This window comes from Bufo bufo, chromosome 10 (genome assembly GCF_905171765.1).
Source record: "Bufo bufo chromosome 10, aBufBuf1.1, whole genome shotgun sequence".
Taxonomy (NCBI): domain Eukaryota; kingdom Metazoa; phylum Chordata; class Amphibia; order Anura; family Bufonidae; genus Bufo; species Bufo bufo.
Genome location: NC_053398.1, coordinates 17,198,475 through 17,211,255, shown reverse-complemented (window position 1 = coordinate 17,211,255; position 12,781 = coordinate 17,198,475). Strand labels below are relative to the sequence as shown.

The 12,781-nt window shown below is 47.8% G+C and overlaps 1 protein-coding gene across 1 annotated transcript in view; it reads right to left on the bottom strand.

Annotated features, from left to right (window-relative positions):
• ABTB2 (ankyrin repeat and BTB domain containing 2) overlaps positions 1 to 12,781 on the bottom strand; it is a 98,244-nt gene that overhangs the window by 12,982 nt on the left and 72,481 nt on the right. The window contains exons 2-3 of the mRNA XM_040410701.1: positions 3,048 to 3,194; positions 1,656 to 1,869 (exon numbers count right to left, since the gene is read on the bottom strand). Coding sequence (XP_040266635.1) covers positions 1,656 to 1,869; positions 3,048 to 3,194 — 361 coding nt within the window. The remainder of the gene's footprint in view (positions 1 to 1,655; positions 1,870 to 3,047; positions 3,195 to 12,781) is intronic.

The following is a 12,781-nucleotide window of genomic DNA, read 5'->3' as shown; positions in this document are numbered from 1 at the left end:
CTCTCTCTGGGCAGGAATCCCATGGACACTTTCAAATGAAAATTTATGGCTGAAATTTATGTGAAAAAATTCCAAACGAAAAGTTATCAGAGGGATTCTAGAATTTAGATACATACAAGTGAAAGTAGATGAAAAGATATGAAAAAAAAAATCTGCAGAAAATTGTATTTTCTAAAAATTCTATTCAACTGGCAACGTAGGGTAGAAACTAAAGTGAGTGAAGTTGGCACTGGGGCACCGTGACTGGAGTCGGTGAAGTAGTCAATGGAGCACTGTGACTGGAGGCAGGGGAGTTGGCACTGGGGCACTGTGACTGGAGTCAGTGGAGTTGGCACTGGGGCATTGTGACTGGAGTCAGTGGAGTTGGCACTGGGGCATTGTGACTGGAGTCAGTGGAGTTGGCACTGGGGCACCGTGACTGGAGTCAGTGGAGTTGGCACTGGGGCATTGTGACTGGAGTCAGTGGAGTTGGCACTGGGGCACTGTGACTGGAGTCAGTGGAGTTGGCACTGGGGCACTGTGACTGGAGTCAGTGGAGTTGGCACTGGGGCACTGTGACTGGAGTCAATGGAGTTGGCACTGGGGCATTGTGACTGGAGGCAGTCAAATTGGCACCAAGGGCACTGTGACTGGAGTCAGTGGAGTTGGCACTGGGGCACCGTGACTGGAGTCAATGGAGTTGGCACAGGGGCATTGTGACTGGAGTCAGTGGAGTTGGCACTGAAGCAGTGTGACTGGAGACAGGGGAATTAGCACTGGGGCACTGCGACTGCAGTCATTGTAGTTGGCAGTAGGGCACGGTGACTGGAGTCAGTGGAGTTGTCAACGGGACACCATGACTGGAGGCAGGGGAGTTGGCACTAAGGGGACTGTGACCGAGGCAGGGGAGTTGTACTGGGGCACCGTAGCCTACTCTGGTAGCACAATGAATAGCACAGGTGGCATTGCAGCTGTGGGGGCGCTAAGGGTAACTGAAGTCACTCTGTTTGCATTGGAGGGCACTGTGTAACAAGGTAATCTGCTAACAGTGGATGGCGCTGGGTGCTCTGTGGCTGACTCTGGTAGCACAGTGAATGGCACAGTAGTAGGCATTATGACTGGCACTGGGGGCACTATGACTGTAGTCAGTTTAGTTTGTACTGGGGGTGAATCTGGGGGCACTGGTGCTTGCACTGGCTTGAGAATGCAGTGTAGCTTACTCTGGTGATACTGCGTGTGGCACGGTGGCTTCTTTGGCGGGCTCTTGGGGCACTGTGGCTGAATCTTGTGGCTCGCCCTGAGGGCACTATCATTGTCAGTTCTAGTCGCACTGTGATTGACACTGGGGCACTATAGGTGACTTGAAAGGGCAATGTAGATTACTCCTTTGGCAGTGTAGATGCATTGTAGCTACACTGGCTGGCTCTTGGGGCACCGTGGTTCATGGCTGGCATTGTTTTGGATGCTGTGCTGCCCCAAAATTTCTCCATGGTTTAAAAAAATATTCTGCAAGGAATGCAAAACATTTTAGAAAATCGGTCCTGCAAGGACTGTGTCTTCTCATGTGCCCTCCTAGGCACCAACCTGAGGTTTGCAAACTCTGCACCCCCTATATTTATGGCACTGCTTAGCAGACATTAGTGCACAGCGACCTCGTGCCCATAGGGGCTACTTACCTCTCATTGTGCAGCGACATTCTAGGTGGGTCCAAGTTGGGATTTTCCATGGATTCCATCTGAGAGCAGCGCAGGAAATAGTACAACGTGTGCAGCGAGTCCGGAGACCAGGTGATGTGCTGCTGTGGGTGGCGAGTTTGCCGTGCAGGACTCATGCCAGGCCTGGGGGTGTTCAGACACTGCATATGATGCATGGCACGGGAAACCAGGTCACCTGAGGAAGCAATGCACAGATCAGACACGTGAAGCCTTCAGAGAGGTAGGCAGAGTTTTAGTCTGGATTCAGCGCCAACCTCAAGACTGTGCCAGTCGTGAACGCCGAGTCTTGCTAGAGGTGACGCACTTTTCCTTGCACTAGCTCAATGGGCGTTCACTTTACACCATAATTTTGCATAAAAAACTGGTGCAGGAAAGTAATAAATCAGACGCATCGTACAAACCTTCGCTTCCCCTTTTAAGGGACAGTTTCTAGTGAGTCACAAAAAGTGGGCAAAATCCAGGCACGAGCAGCAGAAACCTGGCGCCTAGGAACTGCTTAATATTTTCAAGATCTCAGCTTGCCGTCAGTGAATGGGGGCATTTTTGTTTCTATCCAAGGCCTGAAACCCTTCCCTGATCATGTCCAATAACTACACATTCATGGTTCACTCTAAGGGCACAGTCAAACGAAACTGGGTGGCGAAAAAACGCGTCGACATGATGTTTTACTGCAAATTGTTGTAGTTTGTAAAACCGCCTGCCCATTAAAGAGGATCGATCACCTTTCCTGACGTGTCTGTCTCAGGATCTACTTGCATTTCCCTCGTAATGATTCTGGAGCATCTATTGTTATGGCTATCTTGTGCCATTCCTCTATTATTCCTGCTAGAAGTTATAATAAATGGATTCCTAGCAGTTTGCAATGAAGGTTCAACCAGTTTGGGGGTCTCCTGCACAGTCCTGCACTGGCAGCACTAATTGGTTAGCGCTAGACTGTGCAGGCCCCCCCCCCCCCCCCCCCCCCAAACTGGACCTTTGCTGCAAACTGCTGGCAATTCATTCAATACTTCTAGTAGGAATTAGAGAGGAATGTCACAACATAGAGTCAGAAACTTAGACATGTCAGGAGGGGTGACAGCTCCTCTTTATCAATTTGAAAACCGCGCCTTTTGCAGTAAAATACGTTTCAACGTGGTTTTTAGCTCCCTGACATGGCCGTTCCCTTAGAGAGTGCTGTAATACACTCTAACAGGGTCTCCACCTGTGTAAGCTAGACATGACCAGGACAGGTTTTTAGTTTCTGATTGGAAACAATTCCTCGTCACTGCCAGTAAGCAGAGATCTTGACTTTTCATTACATGACGGCGGCACAGTGTGCAGGTTCCTCACGTGGCGGACGGTACTTGTACTCACTCAGCTCCGAGATGCTCCCGACACAGGTGGCGAGCAGCGACTGCTCCAAAGTGCGTAGTTCAAGGTGCGTGTAGGCATCGGTGGCGTCATCTCGCTGGAGAGAATTGTCTTTGTATGGACTGAAGTATGGAGGCAGCGAGAGGACCCCTGAAAACGACAACGACATGAACTGGTGATGGCAGTCACAAATGACAAAATCATAAGCGGTTTATTAAAAATTCATTGTAAACCTAAATTCACTTTCCAGGGGGAGAATCGCCCGAATATTCTGTGCCGATTAACTTCCTATTCTATCTTTACTGGGAACAGATCTGCCTCTAGCAGTTCACAGCTCCCTCTAGTGGTGGCTGCAGGCAGTCAGAATGTTATCATTTAAAGGCCTGGTACACTTACAACAAGTATCTGGATAGGGGTTCACAGAGTGGGGGTCTGACTGCTGATCACATGAGGGTCCTGCTCCCCCCTTTGAATGGAGCAGTGAAGTAACATGCGCACTCTATCCAAACTCTATGGACCCGCCATCTACAGTCCCATGGAGATGAATGGAGGGGCAAGGTGCACTGCTGCTCAATTCATAGGTGGGGGACTAAGGACCCCTGGTCTGGGACTATTCACGACTCATTTCTTTTTTATTGGACTACCCCTTTAACTCTATGGCTCTGGAGAGGATTTGGATCTGTGTATGAGAAGGAGGCCGGACCTGAATCTGCTCCGTCATCTCGCAGGACGTGTCTGGAGATTTTGCTCCTCTCGTGCCTAGTCATCATGTCTGTTCCCAAGAAAGCTGTGCGTCAACCAACAGCAGCTGCCATCCAGGTCGGGCACGTGCCCACCGGGGTACCAGAGGAGCCTCCAGTGGCCCCAAGGATCAAACAGAAGACAATGTCATTTGGAGCCTATCGCTTCTTTTGGGCCCTTTGACTCATATCCTCTCTAGGGCCCAATCAACCCCATTCCGAGGATGGTGACCGCCCAGCTTTCTAAGACTCCTGAATGCAGAATCCACATCATCTCCCACATCTTCTACAATTTCTAGGAAGCTGGGTGACAAGCCTCCTGGAAGCCATATTGGTTGTCACCCAGCTTTCCGAGAGACAAATTATAAGTCATAGGCTTTGTTCACACAGCGTACAGTAGAGGCTGAAAACGCCAACTTGTCATCCATGGCATATTCGACTTGAATGCATAACGGAGCGTGACGTCACCTATTTAAAAATATATATATATCTATATGAAATAGCAGCCTACAGATATGCACCGTATTTCCCATTGTGTGGTGGTCAGTGAAGTGTAAGGCTACATGCACACGACCATATGTGTTTTGCGGTCCGCAAATTGCGGATCTGCAAAAAAACGGATAACGTTCCGTATGGCATCCGTTTTTGTTGCGGATCCATTGTAATAATGCCTATCCTTGTCCGCAAACTAGAAAAAAAATAGGACATGCACAATTTTTTTTGCGGGGCAACGAAACGGACATACTGATGTGGACAGCACACGGTGTGCTGTCCGCGTTTTTTGCAGACCCATTGAAATGAATGGGTCCGCATCCTATCGGCAAAAAAACCCGGAACGGACACGGAAACAAACAACGTTCGTGTGCATGTAGCCTAAGTGCGCCTTAGGCCTTCTGCACACGACCGTATGGCATTTTCAGTGTTTTGCGGTCCGTTTTTCACTGATCCATTGTTCCGTTTTTTGTTTTCGTTGTGTTTCCGTTTCTGTTCCGTTTTTCCCTATGGCATATACAGTATACAGTAATTACATAGAAAAAATTGGGCTGGGCATAACATTTTCAATAGATGGTTCCGCAAAAAACGGAACGGATACGGAAGACATACGGATGCATTTCCGTATGTGTTCCGTTTTTTTTGGTGGACCCATTGACTTGAATGGAGCCACGGAACGTGATTTGCGGGCAATAATAGGACATGTTCTATCTTTCAACGGAACGGAAAAACGGAAATACGGAAACGGAATGCATACGGAGTACATTCCGTTTTTTTGGTGGAACCACTGAAATGAATTGTTCCGTATACGGAACGCAAAAAACAGCCAGTAGCCGTAAAAAAAAAAACGGCCGTGTGCAGGAGGCCTTAATGTGTATGGTTATCTCCTCTCTCTTCCAGAATTCAAGAGGTTCTGCTGTCAGTGAATGAGAACCCTCTTGGTTTCCATTCAGAGACAGTAAACCTATCCATAGCCAGCCCTGCTCTCGGCTGAGAAGTGGATGCTCTGTAAACACCCAGGACTCCAGACTGATACATTGTAGCAAACTACCAGAGAGATTTGTGCAGCTTCTGCTGATGCGTTGTTTGTTCTGGATACAATTGTATCACTTCTCAGCCAATAGCAGGACTCCGTACAGTTTTACTGGCACTGAATGGAAACAACAGTTCTCATTCACTGACAGCAAGGAGTGGAATTGAAACACAAAGAATATTAGAAAGTTGCAGAACTTCCCATTTACATAATGCTTTAGCTTTATATGCATAGAATTGGGAAACCCCCTTGTTGTAAAGCAGAGACCCCCCCTTCCCCAATCTGCAGCTCTCCTGCTGTTGCAAAACTACAACTCTCAGCATGCCTTGAGCGCTCAGGGAGTCGTAGCTGCACAAGAGCGAGCACTTATAGGACAATTACATGGTATATCTTCTATATCTAAACACCTACAACGTGTACTTAGCGGCTCCAGACTACAGAGCGAGGCACCATGGTTATAAAATTATATAATATGTCCATTTCCTTAGGAGACGTGAATAACCTGCTGGCCCCGGGCCGAGCCTTTTATTATGTTCCGCTCAGCTGTACAGAAGAGAACAAAACCAGCGAAGGCTTTTCAGCTCCAAAAGTCAAGGATAAGAACGTGTGTTCCAAATATCTCCTCGAGACAGGAGCGCTAATAACTTCAGCAGAAGAGGAAAGTATTCCGCGTCTATGTGGCTGCCTGCGTATGATGGGGGTGATGGGAGAAATGCAACACGATGAGGGTTTATCACAGGCAATGGTGTGCCAGATGGCGGAAAAACTGCACGTAAACCACTGGGGAATACACAAAAAACACCGTCCCTGTCAAATTAGGGTACTTTCACACTTGCGTAATTCTTTTCCGGTATTGAGTTCCGTCCTAGGGGCTCAATACCGGAAAAGAACTGATCAGTTTTATCCTAATGCATTCTGAATGGAGAGCAATCCGTTCAGGATGCATCAGGATGTCATCAGTTCAGTCACTGTACGGTTCTTGGATGGAGAAAATACCTCAGCATGCTGCAGTATTTTCTCCGTACAAAATTCCGGAACACTTGCCGGAATGGGCATTATTTTCTATTGAAATGCATTTGATCCGGCCCAAAGTTTTCCCGGAAAATGGATACGGTTTTGCGGTGTGCGCATGCGCAGACCTTTAAAAATGTGAACAAGGTAAATACCGGATCCATTTTTCCGGATGACAACTGGAGAAACGGCTCCAGTATTGCAATGCATTTGTGAGACGGATCCGCATCCGGATCCGTCTACAAATGGTGTCCGTTTGCATACAGATTGCTGGAATCCAACAACGCAAGTGTGAAACTGCCCATACATGATGTTTACATATTTAATGCATTTAAGTAAAATGTAAGAGGGGGGGGGGGGGGGGGTTTCCAGGATCCAAATATTTAGGGTCTGTCCTCAACATAAGGCCATCAGTTTGAAAGGGCTGCACAAAGCTGTAATATCCTGGACCACCAAAGCGAATATCTCTGGTTTAGGGTGATGAAGGGGTTAACAGTGATGTCCATGAAGTTTCAGGTTAGTTATGGGCTAAAATCTGAAGGCCTAGGGTAGGTTACAAGTTACAAGTTAACCACTAATGTTCCTGGCAGTTTAGGATGTACGACTATACTCTTTACGGTGTTATTTGTGGTGGTCTTGGGTATTAAAGGGATATGCTGCACATATGATGGGGCCCTGTCAGCGGCAGCTGCTGTGATTATACTTTAGCTATATTCTTTGGCATTGCTCATTGTATATGGATTAGAGCTCATGCACACGACCATATGTATTTTGCAGTTCACGGATCCGCAAAAAATACAGATAACGTAACGTGTGACATCCATATTGCATCGTTTTTTGTTTTTTTTGCGGCCCCATTGAAATGAATGGTTCCACATACGGGCCAGAAAAAAAACTGAATGGACACAGAAGCGCCTCCACATCATCGACAGGGGGCGAGCGCCTCCACATCATCGGCAGGGGGCGAGCGCCTCCACATCATCGGCAGGGGGCGAGCGCCTCCACATCATCGGCAGGGGGCGAGCGCCTCCACATCATCGGCAGGGGGCGAGCGCCTCCACATCATCGGCAGGGGGCGAGCGCCTCCACATCATCGGCAGGGGGCGAGCGCCTCCACCTCATCGGCAGGGGGCGAGCGCCTCCACCTCATCGGCAGGGGGCGAGCGCCTCCACATCATCGGCAGGGGGCGAGCGCCTCCACATCATCGGCAGGGGGCGAGCGCCTCCACCTCATCGGCAGGGGGCGAGCGCCTCCACCTCATCGGCAGGGGGCGAGCGCCTCCACCTCATCGGCAGGGGGCGAGCGCCTCCACCTCATCGGCAGGGGGCGAGCGCCTCCACCTCATCGGCAGGGGGCGAGCGCCTCCACCTCATCGGCAGGGGGCGAGCGCCTCCACATCATCGGCAGGGGGCGAGCGCCTCCACATCATCGGCAGGGGGAGAGCAGGTAATGCACCCTCTGTTCTGAACCAAACCTATGCCCCCTGTTGCTCCGCCATTCAGGGTGGCACTATACACAGGGCAGCACAGACCACTCATTAATAGGGAGCACAATAACATGATTTTTACATTGGCATCTCAGTCGGGCTCTTTGTGCTGGAGATTCTGGGGCCCCATCTGAAGGCTGATCTCTGGGGGGGGCACATTCTGCGACGTGTGCACACAGGGAGATAGCGCAGGTCTCAGTGGGGTCTTATAGCCATCTGCAGGCATAGATGCAGACCAAATATCAAGCAACAATACAACATATTAGCATTGCATATCTGCCAAGCCTCTGTGAAGCCTCCAGAGATACGTGGACCCAGCTGGAAGCTTCCTGAGATCCTTCTTCTCAGGTTTACACTAAGCAAAAATAAGGTTCAAGTTTACAGAACTCAGAAAAAAACACCAACTCAGGAGCCAAAATGTAGCATCCTACTGGAACGGACATGAATACAGTCAGCAAGCCTGTGGTCAGACACATACGAAACTATTGGGAGTCAGTTTTCTCTATACTGTACAGTGCCTGGAGTAAAGAAGGCAAATCATCAAGATTTCAGCTCTGAGGCCTGTAGAATAGTGAATGCACCTCTGGGCTATAATAGCAGCTGTCAGGGCTCATGGACATGAATGTATTTTTTTGTCCGTGTCCATTCAGTTTTTTTTTTGTGGCCTGTATGCGGAGCCCTTCGTTTCAATGGGGCCGCAAAAAAACGAAAATGACTCCATGTGCATTACGTGTCCGTATGTCCATTCCGCAAAAAAATAGAACATGTCCCATGTTTTGAGGACAAGGACAGGCATTGTTACGATGGATCCGGAAAAAAAAACGGATGCAAGATGTCATCCGTTTTTTTTTTTGCGGACCGCAAAATACATACGGTCGTGTGCATGAGCCCTAATGCAGAGAAAGCGACATTTGCATGTTCTTAGGGCTTTTGCAGTCACTGATGTTGAAGTATAAAGACGGCAATGCCCTGCACCATGAATCTCTCTGGCTGTCGTGGAACTACAACTCCCAGCATGTGCTGGCAACCACTGATTAACATAGCAAGGTTGATCTGGGTGTAATGATGTACATTTCCTGTAACATAAGGGCCGCACTGTGATCAGGTAGATGGATAATCGGAGACATTCCCACCACCTGTCCCCATGTCCGAGCCAAGGAGATGAGTTGTGATTCTCCTGGAGCCGGAGGTCTAATCAGAGCCAGATCATCTGACGGATCAGCAAGAGTTTAACCATCTCCTGAAGTCAGAGACATGGCCGAAATACAGCTGGAAGACTGCGGGTACATGAAGCATCCTACTGGAACGGACACGACTACATTTTATATCTTGTTTCTACATCCAGAATTCTGTGCTGACTAATTTCCCAGTTTATTTTCTGACGCAGAGATTCCAATTGCCTGTAGAGATAGAAATGTTACAATTCTGTTTGCCCGCAGCCACCACTAGGGGGAGCATACAGCGTGCATTGATCTCCATAGTAAAACAGTTTGCAGTAAGCTATCGTGCTCCCCCTAGTGGTGGCAGCAGGAAGACTATTGTTTTCTGCAGGCTTTATTATTATTGTCAGGTTCATTTTCTTTAAATACATTTTTATCCTATTTTTTATTACATTTTTCTGTCCAAAATTTTGTTCCGATTATTTTTGTCATTTACCTTCCAACTCCTTGAACAGACCTAGAAAAGATGCAATTCTGCCTGCAGCCACCACTAGGGGGAGCTTATGTGCTTACTGCATACATTGATCTCCATAGTAAAACAGAAAGCTCTCTAGCTCCCCCTAGTGGTGGCTGCAGACAGATTTTTTTCCATGGTTTTGCCCATATCAGAAAAATGGTTATACCAACAGGTCTTTCATTTTCCTGGCATCATGCAAACGTATTGTTCCTATTAAATCCTTGATGAACAATTCCTTTCAAGATCTCTGCTTGTAGTCTTTGAATGGAGAGCTTACAGGAGGAGGAAAATCTGAAGACTTGCATGTACCTGCATGAACATCACATGTTGGGTCGGATGGGCCCACCAGAGGCTCTGCCGTTTTGCTCAGTCACTGACACAATAATGGGCCCCAAAGGTCCAGCAGAAGACAACCCTATTATAATCAGTTATCCCTAGGGTCCGTTTCCTATGGGATGATTTCAGAATATCCCATTAGATCTCGATGACGTGTTCTCCCGTGTAATAACAAAGATCACAACGCAGTGTCCGTGTTCTGTGTAGATGGGGGTGGCCCTCAGAATGCTCACCTCTGGTAGGGCACTGATGCTGGGGGAAGGGGGGGGGGTAGCGATTATTTTTTAGGAGACCAGCTGGCCTGGCATATAAAGACTTCCTTATAGGCAAAACTCATCCACTCTTCCTTTTGGAGGGGTCTCTAGTTGGTCTGATATGAGATAGTGGTCTTCTTTCTGGATGACAGCCCTTTTGACAGTTTCCATTCACTGACAGCAAGCAATGTTCTTGAAAACAGCAAGGAAACTGAAGCACAAAACTGCGTATCCTGAAACCCATTTACTGAAATTCCAAATAAAAATTTAGAGAATGAGATCAGGCGGGAGTACTGTGCCGCCACACGTGTCCCGATATACAGTATAGAGGTACTGTTCTACGTCTTCCAGGGCACACAGAGCTGCTCTGCCACTGTGCCAACATGAATAAAGGTTATTGTGCCAAGGGGCATTTCTATGCAGCCCAGTAGACAAAGGGTGGCAGGCTATTGGGTCTGGCGCACACAGGGTTATTGTGCCAGGGCTGTGTGCCGCCTTTGCTCTCTGGGGTTTGGCGTCCTCTCTCCCCGGCATCTGGATACAATTAACGCGGCCAGTGATCGGCACCTTACACACTGCGCCGTTTGTGCTCCCGATGCCAGAGCTGTTAAAAGGTTATTAATATGGAAGTACATCTGCCGCGTGAGATGCCGCTCTCCCGGAATTAACCCCTTTCGCCACGCCAGTGATGCCTCACCCTCCGCCGAGGCGAACGAAGACCTTGGAGAAGAGGTTTGTGGCGGCGACACAGATACAATGATCCCTTCTCTTCAGGCAAAAGCTGTAAAATCATGGAACTATTCCATTCATTTCCTGGAAAACAGGCAACAAAATGTCTCTCCCTGGAAAGTAACATAAAACCAAGGTCTCTGCTCACACTGACGTGTCATTAAGGGCCCCGAGCATTAGGGAGTCAGCCAGGGGCCCCCCAGCGAGCACTTCTCTATGGCAGAGATGCTCAACCTGCGGCCCTCCAGCTGTTATCAATCTACAACTCCCACCATTCCCTGCTGTAGGCTGTCTGGGCATGCTGGGAGTTGTAGTTTTGCAACAGCTGGAGGGCCGCAGGTCGGGCATGCCTGCTTTATTGCCTCACATTGAACTAAATTGGTTCTGTCAATGGTTAAAGTCAATGGTTATGTCAGTGGTTAAAGGGGTCGTCTCCTGGACCCCTGTCAGTGCTCCCTATTAAATAGGGCAGGGATCAGCAACTTTCGGCACTCCAGCTGTTGTGAAACTACAATTCCCAGCATGCTCCATTCATTTCTGTGAGAGTACTTAGAGGAGCAGAGGAAGTATGCATGCTGGGAGTTGTAGTTTCACAAAAGCTAGAGTGCCGGAGGTTGCCTACCTCTGAAATAGGAGTTAGCTTGCTTAAAGAAACAGCGCTTTTCTCATCTGTCCCCTTTTTTTTTTAAGATTTAGTGGATCTGTCAGAACTACTAGCTGAGGGCAGCAAAGGATAGAGGGGAATACGCTGAGCTTGGGTATATATCGTTTCCTAGGATTGGATTCAGTGTTTTCTTAAATGATGCCAGGATTCATGGAAAGAGCCTGTGAGTCCTCCTAACCCCACCCATACACAGGAAAACCTGCCAATCACTGTGTGTGGGTGGGGTTAGTAGGACTCACAGGCAGTCTCTATGAATCCTAGCAGCAGATTACATAAAAATGCTTAACCACTTCCCAACCGCCCATAGACTGCCTGCAGCCACCACTAGGGGGCACATGAAGCTTGCATCGACCTCCATATTAAAACTGTACGCAGTAAGCAATTGTGCTCCCCCTAGTGGTGACTGCAGGCAGACATTTTTTTCTCTTATAATGTGGTTTTGCAGGTGCTTAGAGGGCTATGTTACACTGTCAGTTTCATTTTCTTTTATTTTGTGCTGATTATTAAAGAAAAGCGAATCGACTTCGGATGAAACATCCGAAGTCGGTTCGCATGAAACTTCGTTCTAATACTGTATGGAGCAGGATCGCCGTACAGTGTTAGAATGTATTGGCTCCAGTGAGCCGAAGTTATTGCGTAATAACTTCATAAATTAATTTGTACTGTAAAAAAGATATTTCCCGAACTCTGGTTCGGTTCCAAATGGTACCGTGGAACCGAACCCGAGTCCGGGAAAGGTTTTTTACAGTACAAATTAATTTATGAAGTTATTGCGCGAAGCAATAACATCGGCTCATCGGAGCCAATACATTCTAATACTGTACGGAGTTCCTGCTCCGTACAGTATTAGAACGAAATTTTATGCGAATCGACTTCGGATGTTTCATTCGAAGTCGATTCGCTCATCCCTACTGATTATCTTTGTTATTTACCTTGGAGCTGCATTTTCTGATGCAGAGCTTCTAATTCCCTGCACAAACCTAAAAAAGATACAATCCTGTCTGCCTGCAGCCACCACTAGGGGGAGCTTATGTGCTTACTGCATACATTGATCTCCATAGTAAAACAGTAATCAGTAAGCTCTTAAGCTCCCCCTAGTGGTGGCTGCAGACAGAGTTTTCTCTCCAGTTCCATCGTATTAAATCTTTGATCACAGCCTGTCTCTATGAATCCTACCAGCTTATTAGATAAAAATGCTTAAAGGGAGTCTGTCATCAAAGTTTCACCTTTTTAACCCTTCCCATAGCTTTCTAGCAGCCTTACAGTTAATAAAAACGTTACCTTTATGAGCAATCCTGGACTTATAAAACCGGC